Raw genomic sequence first — 22281 nt, 5'->3', positions numbered from 1 at the left:
GGGTGTCTGACACAGATGGAAAACCCATCACCATGCTTAAGTGTCTTCAACCCAAACTGAGAATTTCATGCATCCCACCTACCATGAAAATTCCAGAGCTAGATTGATATATGATTATAACATCTAAACATTATATTTCTTAAATAATCCCACTAGCACACTTCAATACCACATACTAAATTTTCAACTTTGAAGCTCTGTGAAATAATTAACCCAAAACCTCATAACACTAATTAGTTCCATCACTGTCCCAGGCAAAGGAGAATCTCAGTTACAGTTCATCTAAGATGGATTCATTATATGGATTTGCATCTGAAAATTTTCAACCTCCAGGAACAGTGGAAAATCAGAGACTAAATCACCCCTGTATTGCTGCCACAAACCTCAGCAGCCATGGTATCCTATGATCAATAAGTTGACTAGCAGGGTAAATCTTCATCAAAATTTGCACACAAAACAACACCCACTGCTAAACTAAATAAAACCTCAATCTGATTCACACCACAAGTGCCAACCATTTTTTATAGCACGAGCAATTCTCAGAAAAATGACCATTTGAAAGTTCTATTTTACTGAATTATTTCATTCATGAATAAGCTTCATTACATTGGTATGCAGAGGGTGGGCGATTGGCATGTACTCCAAGCTATTGTCCAAATATAACAGCCAGTAACATGGGGCCAATTCCAACAGTCTATTTGATATTTATCATTTGGCAAATTCTGGACACTCTGAAATGCTAAGAATAAATCTGGGCCCAAGTGGAACTTCTCTCACAAAACCTTCAATTGATTTCACCAAACAGCTTATGCAACTCCCTGTTGAATTTGCTGCCACAAACCACCCTCACAGCCTCTGTGAGTGCTCTATCATATTTGCTCACCACTCTGTATAGAATGCTGTAGCTAAATTGATACAGCCTTCTCTTCCTTCTGTGCACTTTCAAAGAAAAAGTGGATTTTTTTCTCTTTGTTCTCATGCTCATTCCTGAAATTTAAATACAAGAAATAAAATGAATGTTTTGTTAATAATGAATGTAACAATGAATGTACTATATATCTGCTATGTTGTATCTACTATCAGTGCTTCTGATGTATTTCAACAAAATAGTCAATGCCAATGGGCATCTACAGTAACTGGTAGTAATCCCAAAGTCCAACCTGTTTCCTACCAGCCCCCCAAGGAATCATCATCCAACAGCGTATATGTCACCCACTTAAACTGCAGGCCTATCTTCCTAACTCCTGGCATGTCACTATTACTGTTTCTGTGTCCTCATGACCACACCATCTGGTTACCTTGGGGGCAAGCAGCTGTTTATCCTTACTTTACTGGAAGTGGCATATGCCTAGCAGTTATCTTACGAAGGGTTGTGGTCCATACACTTTTACATTTACATTCTAAAGGCACGGTAGCCTTTCCACTCAGCCAAACATATTGCGTAGGTTAACCTAGAGAACTGACCTGTCGGCTTTCTGTAAGCAATTCAAAAGCTTTCTTTGCCAGCGGCCTCCTGAAAGCTGCAGACCCAGTAAAGCCTGGCCCAACAGCAACACAACAAGATTGAATTGTATCCACAATACCAGTGTTAAGCTCCTGGCTGCTTGCCTGCTTTACACATTTGTCTAAAGAATAAAACTGCATCTTAACAAATCTGTTTTTTTCTAATTCTCTATTAGTGCTGATTCTACGCACTTTTCACATGGGATGGACACTAAAAGTCCAGTAGGGATCAGGCTTTGGGGACATTGATCTGATTTTGATTCCTGCTCCTGGAATCACTCCCAGGAGCTGTTCTTGGAATGGGTTCAATGATATTGACTCCAGTATAAAGCTTACAAATCCTGGATAGAGTGCCATAATTCCAACAAACTTTTTGACTTAAAAAATTAAATACAAAAAGTTCCTCATCTTTGAAAGAACCAGTCCCTTGTTAACTCTTTAACATCACAAAGAAACAATTGGTATTTGGCTCCATAGTACAGCTTCGTCCCTGTACTTAGCGAGGATTGAGGTCTCCTTATCCCAGTCAGAGCAATTCAGCTTTCCTCTCCAAATTGCTGTGTAACAAGAAGTGATCATCCCAGCAGAACATAATTGGAGCAATAGGATCAGGGGTGGCTCCGGTTGCCTTACCAACCTAAACCTTTGGTTACATTAACAGATTAGTTCAGTACCGGAACAGTTAAGAAGTTGGGTCAGGAATATCTACAGATTTCCATGCAGATAAATGCAAGTAATGCTTAATGTTATAAGAAACAATAAACAATGGTACACAATGAAGGGACATTCATTAGCAGAGATGAAGGGAAAGGAACAAAAACAGAGAGAGCTGGGAAAACTCAGCAGGTCAGGCAGCATCTATGGGGAAAGGAAAGTGAGTCAACGTTTTGGGTCCATGACCCTTCGTCAGAACCCGTTTCAGATTCAGATTTGTTTCAGATTCCAGCATCTGCAGTAATTTGTGTTTTGTTCATGAAGGGAAAGGATTTGGGTGTGATTATTGATCCCTTGCTGAAGGTTTCCAGTCAGTGTGAAACTGTTATCAACAAAGCTAATCCAAGACTTAGCTGCATCTCTAGGCCATTTGACTATAAATTGAAAGATGATATGCTAACCTTCTATTGATCACGAGTGAGGCCACATTTTTAATACTGTGATCAAATTTGCAGTCTGTGTGATGTTTACCACGTCCAATGAACTAGCGGCAAACCTTCCCCCATCCATGCCTTTCTCAATGGTAAGCTTGAAGGTGAGTTTGTGATATTAAACTTCTAGACACTGTAACAAAGGGGGCAGCCTAGCCCCAAGAGGCAGTGCCGAGGAGAACAAATTAGGATGATCCCCAGTGTGAGAGGAATGAGCAATGATTAGATAAGTTCTTGAGAGAAAACAACTCAAAAGGCACATTATAGAGGCGTATAAAATTTAAATTGGATTGTAAAAGTAAACCCAGAACAATACTTATCAAGACAGTAATAATAATAATCCTTGCACAAAACACTGCAGATGCACAAAACAAAAGTGAGTTCAACGTTTCGGGTCCAAGACCGTTCGTCAGAACTGGGGCATGTTGGGAGGGAGAGGTTTTAAGGACAAGTTGAGAGGGGGAGGCAGGACAAAGAAGACAAAAAAGAAGACAAAGGAGAGAATGTATTAGTTGATGGGTTAAAGAGATGATGGTGGCGTAAAAAAGGGGGGGTTGTAAAACAAAAGGGGGGAGAAGAGGTGTTACTAGAGAGAGACAAACAACAACAACAAGATTCCATTTATTGAGTGCCTTTCACGTTGGGAGGACGTCCCAAGGCGCTGTACAGTTGGGTCAGGACCCGAGCAGGGGGGAAATGGTTAGGGTGAGTGGAGGGAAGGGAGGGAGCGAGGAGGGGGTAGAGATTCGAGAGGGGAGCTGAAGGCACGGTCAAAGAGAAAGGTCTTGAGACCGGCCTTGAAGAGTGTCTGGGGTGATGATTCTAATGATAGCAGAAGATAATTCTTCTGGTAATAGAAAGAGGGGGAGGGTGAGCAGTTATGGTCTGAAGTGGCTGAAATCGATATTGAGGCCCAAGGGCTGTCGGGTCCCTAGCAGATAGATAAGATGCTGTTCCTCAAGCTTTCGCTGTGGATCATTGGAACAGCGTAGGAGACCATGGATGGAGAGGTCAGACTGTGAATGGTAGTGTGAGTTAAAATGGCAGGAGACCGGAAGATCAGGGTTCACCTTGCGTACAGAATGTAGGTATTCTGCAAATCGGTCACCAATCTGCGCTTAGTCTCCCCTATAGGAGTCCACACCGTGAGCAGCGGATACAGTATACTACATTGGTGATAGTACATGTAAACCGCTGCCTTACACGGAAGCTGTGTTTGGGGCTTGGATACTGGGAGGTGTTGAAAGGGCAGGTATTACATCTCCCGCGCTGGCATGGGAAAGAGCCTGGGGAAGGAGAGCAGCTGGTAGTGCTGGCGGCGGAATGAAGTAAGGAATCCTGGAGGGAACGATCCCTTCGAAATGCGGAGAGGGGAGGTGAGGGAAATATGTGTTTGGTGGATGAGTCACGCTGGAGGTGCCGGAAATGTCGGAGAATGATGTGCTGAATATTGAGGCTGGTGGGGTGGTAGGTAATAATAATAATAAGGACTAAGGGGACCCTAACATGGTTCTGGGATGGGGGAGGGCGAAGGGGTAAGGACAGAGGTCCGGGAAATAGGGCGGACACGGTCAAGGGCCGTATTATTGTCGATGGGAATCTTTGGTCGAGGAAAAATGAGGGCATCTCGGTTGCTCTGTCGCGGAAGGTTGGAATAATCCTTGTATTTGATATAGCGACTTATCATATTGTTGAGACATCCGAAAGTGCTTCACAGAATATATTGTAAAGTGGACTGACTGTTTATTTTGTGGGCGAAACGCGGCAACCAACCCACAAACAGTCGTCGATTGAATGACAAGTTTGGTTTTAGGAATTATTACCCCCAGAAAGTGATCCGCCAACCAATCAACTAACAACCGGATTCCTGCTTACTGCTAGGTAAACATCAGACTCCACCACTGTTAAGTGCTCTGAGATGCCGTCCGGCATACAATGTGCTATATAAATGCAAGTTGTTGTTGCTGTTGTTGTGCAGTAGGGAAACTTGTGTAAGGTTATGCCTCACTTGAGAATCGAAGCCAGGCCCTCTCGCTTGTGAGGCGAGTGCGCTAACCACTATGCTTACGAGACTCTACATAACAAAAGGACATAAGTTTAGAATGGCAAAGGACAATTTCAGAACAGATACCAAATAAATATTTATTTACCCAGAGGATAATTAATGACTGAAACAAGTCATCAGGAAGGGTGATTGAGAGCAAGATGCTAGACTCATTTGAAAACAGCTTGATATTTTATAGGATGATAGGGTGAGTATTCTGGAAGGATGAGATCAAATGGGCCAAAGGGCCTTCTTCATCAAACCAAATCTTGTGATCTTGTGAAAATGAGAAATGCAATTTCATTGTGGACAGCTAATGGAGCAGTGAGTAATGAACCTCATGAGATGCAACCATGTTTCTTTCTGTGCTGAGGGTTTCTGGCCCTATGTGTTTGTCAATCTGACGATAGTATGATTTGTTGATGAGCACAAGTGCATATGGAATAGCATTGCTTCTGCAGGGAATAATTCCAGAAACGTAAAGTCCTGTTATAACACAACACTGAGGTGTCACTGTCCAGAGGCTGTAACATACTAAATGCTTCACAAGGATAGAATGTAAAAGAACATCCCACAACCAATTATTTGTCACCCCCATTCATTATAATGCGACATCTTGCAAACTTAAATTGGAAACACTCAAAAGTATTTCACATCTTTTGGTGGCACACAGTAGTCTGACGTCATAAACCATAACCCTTCACTGTTATATTAAGCATTTTGCCGGAATAACTGTATAACAAGGCACTGGATCTATTAGCTAAAAATATTATGTATAATATCAATAGCAATCCTTGTATTTTACATGCTATCAAAAATAGTCCAACATTCCAAAGTGCTTCACCGGCAATTGGTGTCCATGGTAATGACTGTATTCATTAGTATGTATTCCTTCTGACCCGTTCCCTCTGTCCTCTTTTTCAAAGGCAACTTCTTTGAGTTTGCTTTTCGTCAACTTTGCCCTCACCATCCCCTTTGGCTCCCTCAGATGCCTAGCCAGCATTGTTCGTTATTGAAAGAGTAAATGTGTGTTAGTTTGATGGGAGCCCTTTTCCAAATATTTAGTACCCTGTGATCAACAAAGTCTAATCTTCCTTGAAACTTTTCAATTTTTTCTTTGCATTGTTCAGTTTTGCATTTGCAATTTTGGTAAAATAAACCGATTGGCAACTAGATTGCCCACACCTATCAACATTTTAAACATTCCCAACTTGCTGCATCACTATCTCTCTTTCGATTGTTTCACAATGAAAACAGTTCAATGTGCCTCTTCTCGCAACATCCAACTCCCAAGGTCTTCATCGCTATACCTCTCTGAGCTCTCATCAATACACCTTTGAAGATAGGCACAACATTCCAAATGCTTCCTTGTCAATGAGGGTCAAAATAACCTGCTTCAATTTATAAGCCATTTCCCTCGAGGTCAACTGCTGATAACAACTTCATACTATCCTCAAATTACTTTTGTATGACTTCCAGGGCTTCTACCTTGTTGATTCCTTGTATCTTTCAAAATAATTCTTAGCCTTTAGGCCCTTTTTGACCTTTTATCAGCCACATCGGACTTGGTAATGCTATTTGTATCCTTAGCTTTACATTCCTGCTTTCAGGTTGCTTAAATAATCGTTTAAATAATAATTTGAACTTTTGTTTTTTCTGGCACCACATCCCACTTCACCCTACCCAGATCCTCACTCATATCCCAAAGTTCTCTATTCTAAAGTCTTGTACAACTACTGTAGTGTAAACTTTTGCTTGAGGCCTTTGTTATTTTATTATTGTATTAAATCCAGCTTTAAAATGGGAATATTCCTCCAGTCCCAGATAAGAATCATTTCTGATGGACTGTTAATTATACATAGTTGGCTAAACACATTTGCCTGTTGACTGCGAGCAGTTGCCATTAATCACTTTGTTGCTCTCTTAGTTTTTCTTAACTTTACCTAACTACCCTAACTTCTTCGCTTAGGCCACCAAGACCTTAATCCATGCTTTTTATCACATCTATGCTTTTATCATGCTACTCGTTGGGACTTCTCAACTCTTCCTTCCACAAGATGCAGTATATTCAGAAGTCTGCAACTGTGTCCTCTCCCACGTTAGGCTCCACTGGCCTATCAGCCCCATCCTTGCCTGGCAGGTTATCATCTCAGTTTGTCCATTCAGGGCAAGTCTGATCTACTTCCAAATAATAATGGTGTCGCTAAGAAACAATTCAACATTTAGGTGGCTATAAAAATAATAATAATCCTTGCATTTGATATAGCGCTTTTCATGTCTTCTAGTCTTGTCGGCCTTCCCAACTCTTCCCTCCTCAGGCTGCAGATAATCCAGAACTCTGCAGCCCGCGTCCTCTCCCGCACCAAACTCCGTGACCCCATCTCCCCCACTCTCGCTCGACTCTATTGGCTCCCTATCCTTCAGAGGATCCAGTTCAAGATCCTGGTCCTCACAAACAAAGCCCTCCATGGCCTCACCACACCCTACCTCTGCGACCTCCTAACCCCCTACCAACCCGCCCGTTCCCTCCGCTCAGCCGGCTCTGGCCTGCTCCACGTCCCCCGACACACCCACCCCACCACTGGCGGGAGAGCCTTCAGCCACTCTGCCCCCAACCTCTGGAATTCCATACCCCAATCACTCCACCTCACCCCCTCCTTAGTGTCCTTCAAGTCCCGCCTCAAGACCCTCCTCTTCGATCATGCCATCGGCCACCCCCCTTCCCCTCCCCTCCGTCCCCTGACTTTAGCTCGGGTCTGAAATGCTGTAGTCCGTCCAGCGCCTTGGGACATCCTCCTGATGTGAAAGGCGCTATACAAATGTAATCTTGTTGTTATTGCCTCAAAGCGCATCACAGAATATACTGTAAAGTTAATTGACCCTATATTTGTGGGCCTACAGCATGTCATTATTCCATACAGGACTTTGAGGGACTAAGCATGGCAAAGAGTGGACACTTTATCAATTGCTGACCTGCTTTCATCAATATCGTTCCCCTGTTTGATCAAATTAGAGAAATTTACTGCCTGTAACAGAGTGCTTTTTAGAACCTGAAAATCAATTTGACTCTGAAGTAACAGTTGAGGCGTGACATTTGGAAGTAATTCAGAAGAATTGGTACCTATTACTAGGAACCTTGTGTAAAAAAAAAGTTTTTTTCCAACTGCATGATTTCTTCCAAGTTAGAATGCTGCAATGTCAATAAAACAAGCTGTGTGCGAGTCGTTAAATATGGACTAGCTCTGTACGACCAGGGACCATGATTGGTGTCAAAATCATAACCTTGAAGTAGTCAATATTAATAATAATAAATAATAACCTTGCATTTAATATACAGCTTTATCGTGTCTTAATAACAATAATAATAATCCTTGCATTTGATATATAGTCTTCGAGACGTCTCAAAGCGCTTGTTGACTATCATGACTGTATATTTTGTCAGTGAATGGAATTAACATTCATTAAATGTAATTAACATTAAAGTTAAGTGGAATTAACATTAACATGAAGTGTAATTTTAGCACATCACTGATACAAACGTCTGTCCTGTCCGTGTTTTATCAATTGGGCATGATCCACCCAAAGTGCCAATTGACCTGCCAGCCATGGACTGAGTGACAGTTAAGACGATATCAGACTAATTCAACAAAGAAATTCAGAATTGGGCAATTATCCTGCAAACCATATCTATGGGCTGGCAAGTACAGTGCATGCCACAGGTTGGTTCAGGCTTAACCATTGTGTCAGAGTCGGGGCGTGGGGGGTGGGGGGCAATAAATTGAGACAATTCACACGAGCGCTAACACAATTTGCTTGCCACTATGATATCGGTCCAATATCCATGGGTTAATTAAGGCTTAGTTGGGGACAGTCATAGCAGATCACAATGTGCTTCAAGTTAGAGGCAGGTTAGTAAAATCTAAATGGACGTGGAATCCAGTGCAGAGTGCTCTGTGGCTCTTGGCTACAATTAGAACCACAAAGGAATGGTTAACTACTGAATTCAGCCCTCTTGTTCACCCATGACAGCTTTATGATGGAAGTAGCTTTAACATCGCCCTGCAAGGACTAACTCATTAAGAGGCTTTGTGTAGCTGAAACCCTGTAATTGGGTTAAATTTTCTTTAGAATTAGAAGCACTACATGCTTTTTGTAGACATGCAGTGCATGAATTGGGCTCAGTTGAGCACTGTATCTTTGATGGGTAATTATGATTGCAGGAAACAATAATAGGCTTGAATTCTTGAAAGAAAAACTCTGAATTTTGAAAAAGAGATCCCACAAGCACTTCTATTGATGTAGGCCTGTATTCAACCTTGAAGCTGAATTATTTTAACTGCTGAAGTGAGGATACAAAATGCTGAAATTCAATAACATGCTGTGGTATTCTGAAAGAGATTGGGCAGCTTATTGTTGAAACAGTAACAAAATGATCTTGTCCTATCAAATCAAAATGTAATTTACTCAGTGTCTTTTGTCGGCAATAATTACAAGCAACATAAAACATTTATGGTTCTGGGACCCTTTATTGCTGATCACAAATTACCTTAAACACATAAATGCAAATGAAACTCTGGGTTCTGATGGATGGTTCTGTGTTTAGCAATTATTAGATGATTGTATTGTAGGATTAGCTATATTTATTAGTTGTAAAGGTTATAACCCACATTTATTTAACGGAGGATGTAAGTGGCCTCTATTTTTAGGATGTTCTACTCTGTGCTCTGAATCTTTTCAGTTAGACCTGGTAGAGATTGAAACCTACATCATTAATGAAACCTTTTGCCCTGAATGTTCGGGCAGATTTTGGTTTAACTCCAACCTCACTAAAGGACACAGTTAATACAGTCATAACTGTAAAGCCTGATAATGGCTGTAGGATCATACGTCATCATATAATCACCAATCTGACTGCATCTGTGGTTATATTTTCAATCTGCCAAAACAGGATTTGGGGTTGAAATTTAGACTTCGTATTCAGCTCATTTATGTTTAATCTGTGCCTCACAGCACTCAGCAAGTCTGCAGCATAAAGAAAAACTATAATATTCTGTGTACTGCTGCACACTTGTGTTACAGATCAAACATACAGCACTCTGACTGTAGTAAGTCAACTGGGCACATTATCTCAGTGAGTTCGGAACTCCTGAGGCAATGCCCTAACTCGTATCCATTGTACTCTTCATTTATTGCTGATCAGTGATCACAATTCCACATGAGGTAAACTAAAATTGCAGATTATATGATCGTTGCTTTAAAATTATTTATATTTTGTTATATCTACCCATTAAGTTGCTCAGATGTAACACACTTGGTTGCAGAATAAAACTTTAACATGTACTTTGAATGTGGCCTAAAAACCTACCTCTCGGCCACACTTTTGTTCACCTCCTCCCTCACCTCCTCCCAATGCACAAAATGTAATTAAACCAGCAATCCCCTGCAGGTCAGACTGATTGCGAAAGACATCAACTTCAAGGAGAGTTTAGGTCAGGGCCAAAGTCAGGGTGAGTCAGCATGATTTTCAGGGGGTGTTCTCCTGCAGAAAACACTGCTAAATGATGACTGCTTCTCCTGGGGATGACCCAATTCATATGCCTTTTCACTCCATTGTTCCACATTAAACATGCTTAAAGGTTCTCAGAGTGTGCTGAATTATCGCTAGTTTCCCTATGGATTCTTGCCCTTTGTGAGCTACCATACTCTTTATAGTCAGAACACGTACAGCTAGAAGACACAGTAGACTTTCATCATCACCCAATCCCCTAACTGGTCTTTTTGAACAGATTTAAAAGAACAGGTGCAAAACATTTGATCTCAATTTGCAAAATTACTTTAAAGATATAAAGTGAAGTCCATTGTTTATAAACAGTCAAATAGGATACCATAAAATGTTTAGGTGTTTGATTCCAATTTTCTTCTACAAAGGAAGAAAACAAATCTTGCTTGTATCAGGAATTCACACCTCCAATTAATAATTAGTTGGATATAGGAAGAAAAAGTGCTTTGAATAATAATGATGATATTAATATCGTAATAAGAATCCTTGCATTTTAATATAGTACCTTCATTTTGGGAGGACATCTCAAAGCGCTTCACAGGACATACTATATAAAGTGTAATGACTGTATTTACAGGTGCATTCAACAGTCAATTTTCTCCAGCAGTCTCCTACAAATAACCATGAAGTGAATGACCAATGTTGTATGGAGTATTGTAGGTAAGACACTGGGAGGAACCCCTTCTATTTTTAAGTAATATCATAGGATCTTTAATGTGCACCTGAATAGGCAAATGGGACCTTAGTTTAATGTCTCAACTGAAGGATGTCACCTATAAAAGTGCAGCTTTCTTCCAGCACTGTCCTCAACTATGAGCTCCAAGTTCCAACAAAGGGCTTCAACCCACAACTTTCTGACTCGGGAGAATGCTACCAATTGAGCCATGTTGAACCTTCCAAACTGGATGCTTTAAGAAGTAAGACATAGAAAGCACAGTACGATAAATTGTGAATGGTTTCCAAGAGCAATCTTATCAGAATTTTGGTCCTATTGAAATAAGTGGTGAAATATCTAAATGGAGTTAGCTTGTTCTTAAGTGGAATTTGCTGCTGCTGCTGTATCCAATAAATATGGGCACAGGATTTCTCATTATAAAATGCTGCGATATAATCTGTGGAAATAATCTGGCTGAGCCACACACGTACAGCACAGTTCTCTCTTGAAAGAGGTCCAGGAACTGTCAGCACTGCTGATAAGATAACCATAATGCCTTCACCACAAAGCAGCAGATCTCCAGGAAGGAGTCGATAGAAACTAAGAAAATGGAATGAACATTTTGACAATGACAATAAATTAGAAATAAAAATTTGCACAGAATTACCAATGCTACACATTATCTTATTTAATATGTTCCAACTGCTAAGTATTAAGATAGTTTGGGCAATAAGAATGGAAGAATAGCGTTTATAAAATGGATTGAAATATTTTACCAATGCAATTTTTAAAACTTCAGTTTCTCTTTGTAAATCATCTCCTTCATTCCTTGACACACTTCATTCTACATTGAATGGGCGGTAGCTTTCCTTTCCATTTTCTCTTCCTCCTCCCTTACCTCTTCTTATGCATGGGCTGCTCTGAGTATTTTTCCCAGTTCTGAGAATTGTATCCTCTACATCTTTAATTTAGGAATAGGTTCCTGAAATTTACGAGATCAGGAGAAGGAACAATGATGGACAATGTGGAGAAGTTGTGGCTTCAAACCCCATATCTGGACTTTGACCTCACATAGTCTAAGATGATAATCCAGTGCAGTGCTGTGGAGTGCTGGATTGTGAGAGTTGTCAGCCTGGTGTCCTGCCAACAATCTCCCAGATAAAATTGTTCATTCACTTCACAAAGTGGGGAACTTCTATGTGCAAATTGGCTGCTGCATATGTCTACCAATACTCATTCACTACACTTACAGTATATTCTGTGAAGTACTTTGAGATTTTTCTGCAGCATGATAAAGTGCAATATCAAATGCAAGGCTTATTAAGTTATTAATGTGGAGTCGTGTAGCTCAGTGGTTAGAGCACTCGCTTTGCAAGCGAGAGACCTGAGTTCAATTCCAGGCAGGGCAAAACCTTGGGCAAGTTTCCTTACTCCACACAGAGCCTAATAATAATCCCTCCAAAACCAAAACCAATAATAAATTGGTCATTTTCAATCTACGACTGTTTGTGGGACATTGCTGTGCGCAATTGGCTGCCGCGTTCGCCCACAAATATACAGTCAATTCACTTTACAGTGTGTTCTGTGAAGCGCTTTGGGACGTCTTCCCGACGTGAAAAGCGCTATATCAAATGCAAGGATTATTATTATTATTATTATTAACAGATCCTCAGATTCCTGCACATGTTGTTCATGAACCTCTGTTTGGAATCCCTGATTCATGCCTTGTTTCAAGGAAAAGCAAAAAAAAACCTGAAAGAACAGTCAGCATTGTAACTTCTCTTGATTTCTACCTTGGTTTGCGAAGGTTATTTTTTTTCCATTGCGGATATTCTATGTTCCTCTGTGGTGAGTAATTGCCAGTGTCCCTTCATACCTTCATTCTGCTTCCACATAGAGAAATCTGTTGCAGACTTAAGTTGTAAAACTGATTAATGCAAGGCTCCTGAGTTAAATCACAATATCCGAGTGGTGTGGAAAGAAAATAAAAAAGGTTAACAGGTAGACCAACAGAGAAACTTCCCGCTGGGTAAGAAAATAAAATTGAAAGTGCAGCACACTCCAGGCTATGATGTTCGCTTAAATTGGGAACATTCCAGAGACCTAGTAGCCCAACAAACATTAAGAAATAGATTGTACAAGGTGGCCTTTTGGCATTGTAGGTTAAGTGCACATAGACATGGGGCTCAGGTCTGAGCCTGAGATTCTACTTCAAAACAACTCTCAATTTTACCAGAAGCCTGAAATTCCACTTAGCGTTAGCTCATTAAACTACACCCAGTCTTTAGAAATCAATGAAAAAAATAATTTGCAAAATATTCAACAATTATTGAATTTTGAAGTCAAATCAATAAATGTGAAGCTTGTACCCCCTGAAGGAGCACTGGAAATGTGACCATAAAAGCATAGTGGCTGAAAGCACGACCACCGATGGTGGAGTGGAGGGGATGAAGGACAAGCAGGAGGCTGGAGCCAGCCGATGGGTAGTGGAGTGGGAAGTAAGCAGGTTGGAAAGGTAGGGAGGTGCCAGGGCATGAAGGGATTTGTAGAGACAAATTGATGGCGATTGGTTAAGTAGGACTCGAACCGGGCAACTGCACTCATAAAGAGATGGATGAGGCAGGAGAGGCGGTGGAGGAAGATGACATGATTGACAGTAGCGGATAGATCCAGGAGGACAAGGTGGCATTGGGAGCCTGGTCACAGAGAGAGAGAGAGAGATAGAGAGAGGGGATGTCATTGGAGTCTTTGACGAGTGCTGTATCTGAGCTGTAGGCAGGATGGAAACTGGACTGGAAGAACTCATCAGACGTGACAACTATCACATCAGTTGTCCCATTTCACAACACACATTCCGTTTACTGTGGCATCATCAGAAGAAACTGTTTGCATGAGTTACTGAGACGATCAGCCTAGCAGTGAGCCAACTCCAACAGCGAGGAGATGCTGGATATCCTCAAGACCAAAATCGAGGGGAATCGTTAAGCCGCTTCTGACCTCCCAACCACGACCACCTCCTTATCTCTCCCTCACACTCAGACCCCTACCCTTCCCTCCCTCCACATCTTCAAATCTGCCTCCCCCTCTTCTCTTACCACCACTATAACTCGCATGAAGACCACCACCTGCTCCCGCGACCCCATCCCTACCCCTCCTCCATACATCCCAGCTCCACCTCCTCACCCCTTTATTTTTAGATCTTGTCAACCTCTTCCTGTCAACTGGCACCGCTCCCACCCCACTAAAAACAATTGTCACCGCCCCTATCCTAAAAAAAACTTTCCCTAGACCCATCTCTGCTCACTAACTATTTCCCTCCAACCTCCCTTTCCTTTCCAAGGTACTTGAAAAAGTCATTACTTCCCAGCTTCACTCATTCCTCTCCTGCCACTCCCTTTATGAACCCCCTTCAATCAGTTTCCGTGCTGTCCACAGCAAGAAAACAGCCCTGGTCAAGGTGACAAATGACATTCTGTCCATGCTGACCAGGGCTCCCTCTGTCTCCTCATCCTCCTCCAGCTAGTTCCATGGTGACGTGCCTGGCAATGACATATCAGGACTGAGCTGATCCTATGCGAAGTAGTCCAGTTCCTGACCCTGCAGATCAACGGTATTCCAGGGCACTGCTAATGATAGACCAGCCAGTCTGGTTCATTGTCTAGACTTGAAGGGACAGACCAATCCCTGGGGGCAGGAACTCCTCCCACTTACCTCCTGTTAACCTTGGAAAACCAAAGACCTCACAGGAATGATGGTCCTAGCTGGACGCAGCAGGAATCTTGCCTAGCAAGGATAAGTTACGAGGTTTTAGCCAGTTAAACTCTGTAACAACAAAATAACATCTGTAATAGCGCCTTTCATGTCAGGTGGACGGCCGAAGGTGCTGGACAGTCAATGTTTCAGACCTGAGCTGGGGGTCGGAATTGGGGAGGATGGAGGGCAAGGGGGGGAAGCAGGGTGATCGAAAGCACAGTTGAAGAGAAGGGTCTTGAGATGGGTCTTGAAGGAGGCAAGAGAGGGGGCAAGCGGAGGGACTACGAGATGAAGTTCCATAGGGTGGGGGCAGAGTGGCAGAAGATCTACCCGCCAATGGTGGGGTGGGCAAGGCGGGGGATGTGAAGCAGGCTGGAGCCCGCTGAGCAGAGGGAGCTGGCAGGACAGTAGGGGATTAGAAGGTCGCAGAGGTAGGTGGGAGCAAGACTATGGTGGGCTTTGAAGGTGAGGACCAGGATCTTGAACAGTATCCTCTGTATGATGGGAAGCCAGTGGAGTCGGGCGAGGATGGGGTTGATAGGGTCACGGAGCCTGGTGCAGGAGAGGACACAGGCTGCAGAATTCTGGAAGATCAACAGCCTATGGAGGGAGGAGTTTGGGAGGCCGACAAGCAAGGAGTTTGCATAGTCGAGCCTGGATTTTATGAATGTGTGTATGAGGGTTTCGGCGGCCTGTGGTGTGAGACAATGGCGGATCCGGATGATGTTGTGGAGGTGCGGGAAGGCCGAATGGGTCATGGCACAGATGTAGGGTAGAAAGGATTGTTGAGGGTCAAACAAAACCCCAAGGTGCTGGACTGGCTTAGTAAGATGGAGTGTGCATCCATGGATGGTGATGCTGTCAGCGCCTGAGGTGTGGAGGTGCTGACCGGAGCCAATCAGGAGAGCCTCGGTCTTGTTGACATTCGACTGTAGAAATTTAGTTCTCATGCAGGACTTGATGTCTGACAGACATTCTGTCAGGACAGCAGTGGTCCTGGAGTCAAAGGTGGAAGCAGAGAGGTAGATTTGGGTGTCATCCCCATACATGTGGAACTTGACCCATGTCTGTGGATGATGTCACCAATGGGACTATATAGATATTGAAGAGGAGGGGATGAAGGATGAGGAATGCCGCACGAGACGATGCGGGGGCTAGAGGAGAAACCGTTTGTGGAGATGAAGTGAAGGTGGTGTAAGAGGTACAATCTGAATGAGTCAAAGACAGAACTGTGAAGGTTGAGGTGAGAGGAGAGGCAGTGGATGGGGACAGAGTGGGCAACGGTGTCGAAGGCAGCAGAGAGATCAAGGAGGACGAGAAGGCAGAGGGAGCCCTGGTCTCAGATGGACAGAATGTCATTTGTCACTTTGACCAGGGCTATTTCTGTGCTGTGGGTGGCACGGAAACCCGATTGGAGGAGTTCGTGAAGGGAGTGGCGGGAGAGGAAGGAGTGAAGCAACGATTCGTTCCAGGACCTTGGAGAGGAAAGGGAGGTAGGAGATGGGGTAGTAGCTTGAGAGGAGGAATAAGTCCAGGGAGGGTATCTAGCCGTATCTCAAAATCTCTGAAATATCTGAGGTTCCTAAGCCTTGGCTCTTCCTAACTTGCACCTAATATGCTGCAAAATTAATTAAACAGGGTACATCTTTCCAGGGAATACCAGTGAAATAAAGGACAAAAAGATGTTAGTCTTAAGCCACAGGTGACCACACAGCCTTATCTGAATATTCTGTAAATCTCACTGATATGCAATCTGGTTGTGTTCCTTCCCCTTCCATGTGTCTTGATCCACTTTATAGTAATGTACATTCAGCCTTTCACATCTCTCCTACAAGTTACTATATGTGTAGCTTTTCCTTATCTGGTTTGAGGTATAACATATAATAGGACTTCTCTGTAGTACTTGATCCCATTCTGCATTGCTGCATGACAGAGTTCATAAGCACTGAGGATGCCCTGGAATTGTAATATCACAGCCAAGGTGATTTTCCTGATTTCATGCTGAATAATGGCCTCAGATGACTCCAGGGTACTGAGGTTGTCACACAGACTAAAAGCGATGGGCTCTGCATGCAGCCTGAGAAGAGGCAGCAATCTTGAAGCCATCCAAGCACACTGTTGCCTCCTGCAAAGAGTAAGACTCATTTCATTAGAAAACAGTGATCCTACCATTAATAACAATCTCATTCCTTACAGAGCTACCTGATGGTGCTCAGAGTGGCCTGTGATTTTAGACCAAGCTCTTGGTGATGATCTGTCACATCTCATTTCCTTTTGTTCTGATGAATTACAAATTTACCAATAACGAAAACAACTAATTTCATTTATTTAGTGTGTTTCACATTGGGAGGACATGCCAAGGTGCTGGATAGTGAATGGTTTGCACCCGAGCCTCTGGGGGAGGGGAAGCCAATGAAGCTGGGCATGGATGGGGGTGATCGAATCACAGAACGTGGTGTGGGACAGGACACGAGCTGCGGAGTTCTGAATATTCTGCAGCTTTGGAGGGAAGAGCTGGGAAGTCCGGCAAAAATGGGGTTGGCATAGTCAAACCTCGATGTTACGAAAGTGTGGATGAGAGTCTTGGCAGCCTGAGAGCAGAGGTAGTGGCGGAGGAAGGCAATGTTGCGGAGGTGGGGGAAAGCAGACTGGGTCATGGCACGGATGTGGGGTTTAAAATTCAATTGAGAGTTGAACAAGATACTGAAGTTCTGTAATGGCTCAGTGAGGTGGAAAGTGCATCCAGGAATAGTGATATTGTCAGCAACTGAGGTGAGGATGAGGTGAGCCAAGCAGGAGGACCTGCTGTCAGTCAGGGCTTGATGTCTGGTTGATTACCAGTATTTTTTCTGTTTATCCATTCAGTCTTTAGCACTGCGCCTACTTGGTGGTGTTCTCACCTTGACAAGTCTCTAAACCCGCTGATGGCACTGAATGGCTGACACAAGCACTAACAGCTACTTAAACATCTTGATCCACCAGAGCTCCATCTGCTAGTCTTGTTGACGTGCACACACTGCATTATTATACACGTTTAATGGGATTTTTCTCGGCTCTTAACATATCTCCTTCACACCAATGAAAATAGCACGACATTGTCACATGGATTGTTTAAAAGTCTGAATGGCAAATTTGCAACAACAATTGGAGTATCAAACCACTTTCAATTGAATGTGGTGAAACCATTGCAATGAAACCAGGGGTAGGGTGAGTTCCCCATAATAGTTATCAACTGGGACATGTCCATGAGCACAATGTCCCTCTTTGTAATCTAGCAGCTGATCAGCTTCACCAGTGATTTTTAACCCCCGATAACCTCATAAGCTACTGAACAAAGCATGACAATGTAAACCTTCAGGGTTTTACAACAGAAATAATTTCCCACCAAAACAATCCAACCAAACGTTTCACAATGAAAGAAAAGGGTGGGGATGGTCACTTCCAAATGCCTAGTGAGAAAAAGCAGCCCAAATCTCGGTCTTAGCTTATCTTGGTTGGGTTAATAGTAAATACACCACCTGTCTTCAGTGCCTCTGGGAGAGGCTAAAACAAAAAACAGAAACCATTTTTAATGACAAATATAATTTACTGGTGTGATGAAACAAATGCGTGTTGAGATATTCTGGCAATGCTGGAATTTTTACTAAAATAACATCCCTGTTAATGTTGGTTGAATGAAATAGGGTCTGTGTGTTAAGGAGCTAATGTGAATAAAGAAGCAACACTGTAGCACAAATCATTTGAGCAGAGAATGAATATTAATTCACTCAAATTTGACTGAATTTCAATCAGTGGTTTAGGAAAATCCAATATATATTTGGAAACAATTTTAAATGGAGGATCTTGTTTTTCTTGCACGTCATTCAATTCATGAAAGGGAAATTTAACTTGTTCTGAAAAGCAGAACGCTTGCCAAAGAACAGGAAATTGGGTGGGTTTTGTACATTAACTATCTGCAAGAAATAAATGCAAACAGACACCATACGGAATCAGTGGAATTGTTTTGCTACAAGCTCAGCACATTTGTTAGTGAGATTATTTGCCTCTCAATCCCAATTTCCAGTTAATCTCACTTAAAAATCACGAGCTCCAATAGCAAAGCCAACAAATTATACAAGCTGCTTCTTCTTGAACCAATAAACACTCATCCTGTAATTTAATTGCAATTCAGCTCAGTCCAGCCAGGAAGGAGGGGAGAAGGGCCATGCAGCAACAACAACACCGAGAAAAGCGTAGAACCACGAGCAGGCAGCATTGAGCCTAACAACAACAGCAACTTGCATTTATATAACGCCCTTCACACAGGGCAGGGTCTTGGAGCGCTTAACAGTGGCTGAGCCTGATACTGAGTCAGGGGGAGTGAGGAGGTGACCGTTAGCACGATTGCAGAGCAAGGTCTTCAGTCATCATCTAAAAAAGGGGAAGGAGCATGTCTGGCGAAGGGATTGGGAAGCCACAAGATACATGGGGAGAAATTCCACCTGAATTTACTCTGTGTATGTATCTTTTCAGAATTTCTTAAATTCTACCTTAATTTTGAAATTTTCTGTAAATTCTTTTAAGAAAAATAATAATAATAATCCTTGCGTTTGATATAGTGCCTTATCCCGTCTTCGAGACGTCTCAGTGTTTCACAGAATATACTGTAAAGTGAATTGTACTATATATTTTGTGGGCGAAACACGGCAGCCAATTGCGCACAGCAGTGTCCCACAAACAGCCATGGATTGGAGACCAATTTATTATTATTATATTTAAAAACATTTTTTGAAGGAATTATTACTCTCGTAAAAGCAATCTGCCAATCGACTAACACCCTCACTCCCTTCACTATTGTTGGCTGTGCTTTCAGCCACTATGTCCTGAAACTCTCTGCCCCAATCCCTCCACCTTGCCCCCTCCTTGCCCATCTTCTGATCATATCTCAAGACCTTCCTCTTCGACTGTGCCTAGTTACCTCCCCTCTCTTCCTCTACTCGGGGACAAGCGCCCACCACAAAGCTGCCCCACATGAAGTGCACTATATAAATGCAAGTTGTTATTGTTGAATAATTTACTACAGAAATCATAGGAGAGTTGTGCTCTGGTCACTCTTGTGTGCTTACTGGACAAGAGTGTGAGTGGAGGTTTATGAGCTGCTCATCCATCTGCCCAGCCGGTCACAGTGTGTTGCGAGAGGAAAATGAGTGCCAGGAAAAGAAGAGGTGGCTTCTTGTAAATTTTCTCCTCTTCTTGAGGCATTTGATTCGTTTTACCCTCAATAAGGGATACATTGTCATAGGCATTAGGCGCCCTCTGCTACCTCACACAATTGCCAATTCTCCATGTGTGAAGTCCCGAACAGTGCATATCTGAAGTTATTGATCAGAAGTGGAAACTCTGGTCGATTTTTTTTCTCTCCCTAACATGGAGCATTGAGTCCAATTGCAACCTCTAATACCGCCCTGCCTGAGATCAGCTAAATCAGCACAGACTGAGGTCAAGCCTGGGACCTTCAGCTCCCCTACTCACTGAAGCTACTCACAGAGTACATTTGCTCAGCCATCAGGGATGCTTCAACTATAATTTTTTTTTAAGTGAAAGATTACATTGATCTTTTTCTCACAGCAAAATAAAAAAAAGGTTGAGATTAAAACCGAAACCGAAATGTCAGTGTCCACGAAACTTCATCACAGTAGCTTTAGGTCACTGTTTCTTGAGTGGCTGTGATTCTCCATCCTCTTATTCAATCAATAGTGAAGTGCTTTATTGCAGTCTCTCACTAGTGTAATTGCAGAGACTGTCACATTCACATTCCTAGTTTAGCAGCTCATCATGGCATTGCAGCATGTATAGCTCTTCTAGTTTTGAATGCATGCCACACAATTAAACCTGTGCCTTCACTTGTGACTTTGAGAGATAAATGCAGCTAGATGGCATTTTAATAAAGACAGCGGTCAGCTCCATCCAACTGAGCAACATACAGGTAACCAGGATAAACTGGAAAATTATTTAAAAATTCAAGACAAAATATTATATCTTGCTATCCCCATTTTCACATCTGGCTTGCAGCGTGTGAGGCTGCAGAGGAGTATGGAATTTGCCCCATTACAAAGCAGTGGTTTTAGTCCATAAACTTAGATCCTGCATTATAACGGAGCTGTCGAAATTGCAACCAGTTAGCGCTTCTGGGTCAACAGGTTGCCGCTTATGTTACTTCCTTTGTGTTACGCACATGGACCTTGAAAGTTGGAATTGAACCCTCTTCCAAAATTCTGCATGATCTAACATTAGAAGACAATGGCCTTGAGGCTAAGACTGAGAAATTCTAACATCAGATTCAGACAACAGCTTGCTCTCTCTGATACAACCAGTCAACCACTGTCTCCTAAACTAAAATCTCATAAATATTGATGAACTTCACTATCCAGTTCCCATGTAGATTTTGAAAAGTAGCAGAGCTCTTCCTTCGCTTTGCACAGCTTACCTTCATGTTCAAGATTCTCTTACAGTAAGTATTTTGTGTGGAAAGCTCCAATGGCATACATTGTATCACTAACACACAAAGAAAGCTGAAGCAGAAAACACTTACCTGTTCTTTAACTGAAGCCAGGATAGCAGAGGTGGTCTCTGGTTCAGAGCCGTCTCCATTGGAAGCACTCAGCATGGGGTTCAGCAGGTTATTCTTTTCAGACGTCTGGTCTGGGACTGGCATAGCTCCTGCAAGTTAGGAATTGAATTGGGTGGAGGAAGGGAAGAAGGTGGAATAGAAAGAGACAGAAAATAGTTTATTAGCAGAATGTATATGACATGGATGGATGAAATCTAACCAGGGTGTACAGCTGGAGCTTTAAACAGGAGGATAACTGTAACAGGAACCACTAACTAATACATACTACGTTTATATGGTGATGCGACACTTGCCTTCATTAAAGTTTACTCACATAAAATAGCACCTTATTGAATGGTGAACAATGACAACTGCAGAATACCATCCTGGGTGCACATGCAATATTCCTTCACCCACTCCTCGTGCTAATGTAGCACTCACATAAAATATGACTAGTTTGAACTTTACAATTAATGTGTTGAGATTATTAACATTAGTGTTAAGATTCACTCAGTAATGTAAATAATGTACCTCCCGAAGCCTCTGTTCCGACCCAGTCTCCTAGCTTCCTCTGATCTGTCTGGTAACAGAGACTGACTTTATATAGCTAGTTTATAATTTGTTTGCTTGATGCAAGTGATTTCAAGTCCAAAAACTGACTTTAAACTGGGATTCCCTCCAGCTCTATCATTGTCGTTAGACCTTTGGGGGAACAGTTTGCCTTCAATTCTGCCTTCTCCCCAAATGAGCACTTTGCTGGCTGCCACACTGAAAAAGATACTCTGTCCTGGGTCAGACTCACTGTACAAATTGAGGAGGGTACAAAGATAATGTAGCTCAATGAATGACCTCTTTCTATTATCTTTTGGCTATCTTTAGAATCATCAGGATATTTTTATAATAATAATCCTTGCATTTGATATAGCGCTTTTCACGTCTTCTCGACAGATCAAAGCGCTTCACAAAATATGCTGTAAAGTGAATTGACCGTATATTTGTGGGCGAAACGCGGCAGCCAATTGCGCACAGCAG

At 42.5% G+C, this 22281-nt stretch overlaps 1 protein-coding gene across 2 annotated transcripts in view; it reads right to left on the bottom strand.

The window, feature by feature from the left end:
* The window catches only part of LOC103176257 (catenin delta-2), a 447491-nt gene extending 426134 nt beyond the window's left edge, over positions 1-21357 (bottom strand). Inside the window, exon 1 of one of the 2 annotated variants that reach the window (XM_042331893.1) lies at positions 21232-21357. In XM_042331893.1, coding sequence (XP_042187827.1) covers positions 21232-21354 — 123 coding nt within the window. In that variant the 5' untranslated portion in view covers positions 21355-21357. The remainder of the gene's footprint in view (positions 1-21231) is intronic. The other variant, XM_042331892.1, reaches the window with a different exon arrangement.
* Between the last annotated feature and the right edge of the window lie 924 nt (positions 21358-22281).

This window comes from Callorhinchus milii, unplaced genomic scaffold, assembly GCF_018977255.1.
Source record: "Callorhinchus milii isolate IMCB2004 unplaced genomic scaffold, IMCB_Cmil_1.0 Scaffold2, whole genome shotgun sequence".
Taxonomy (NCBI): Eukaryota; Metazoa; Chordata; class Chondrichthyes; order Chimaeriformes; family Callorhinchidae; genus Callorhinchus; species Callorhinchus milii.
Note: the sequence above shows the minus strand (reverse complement) of the source record. Positions and strands in the feature narration are given on the sequence as shown.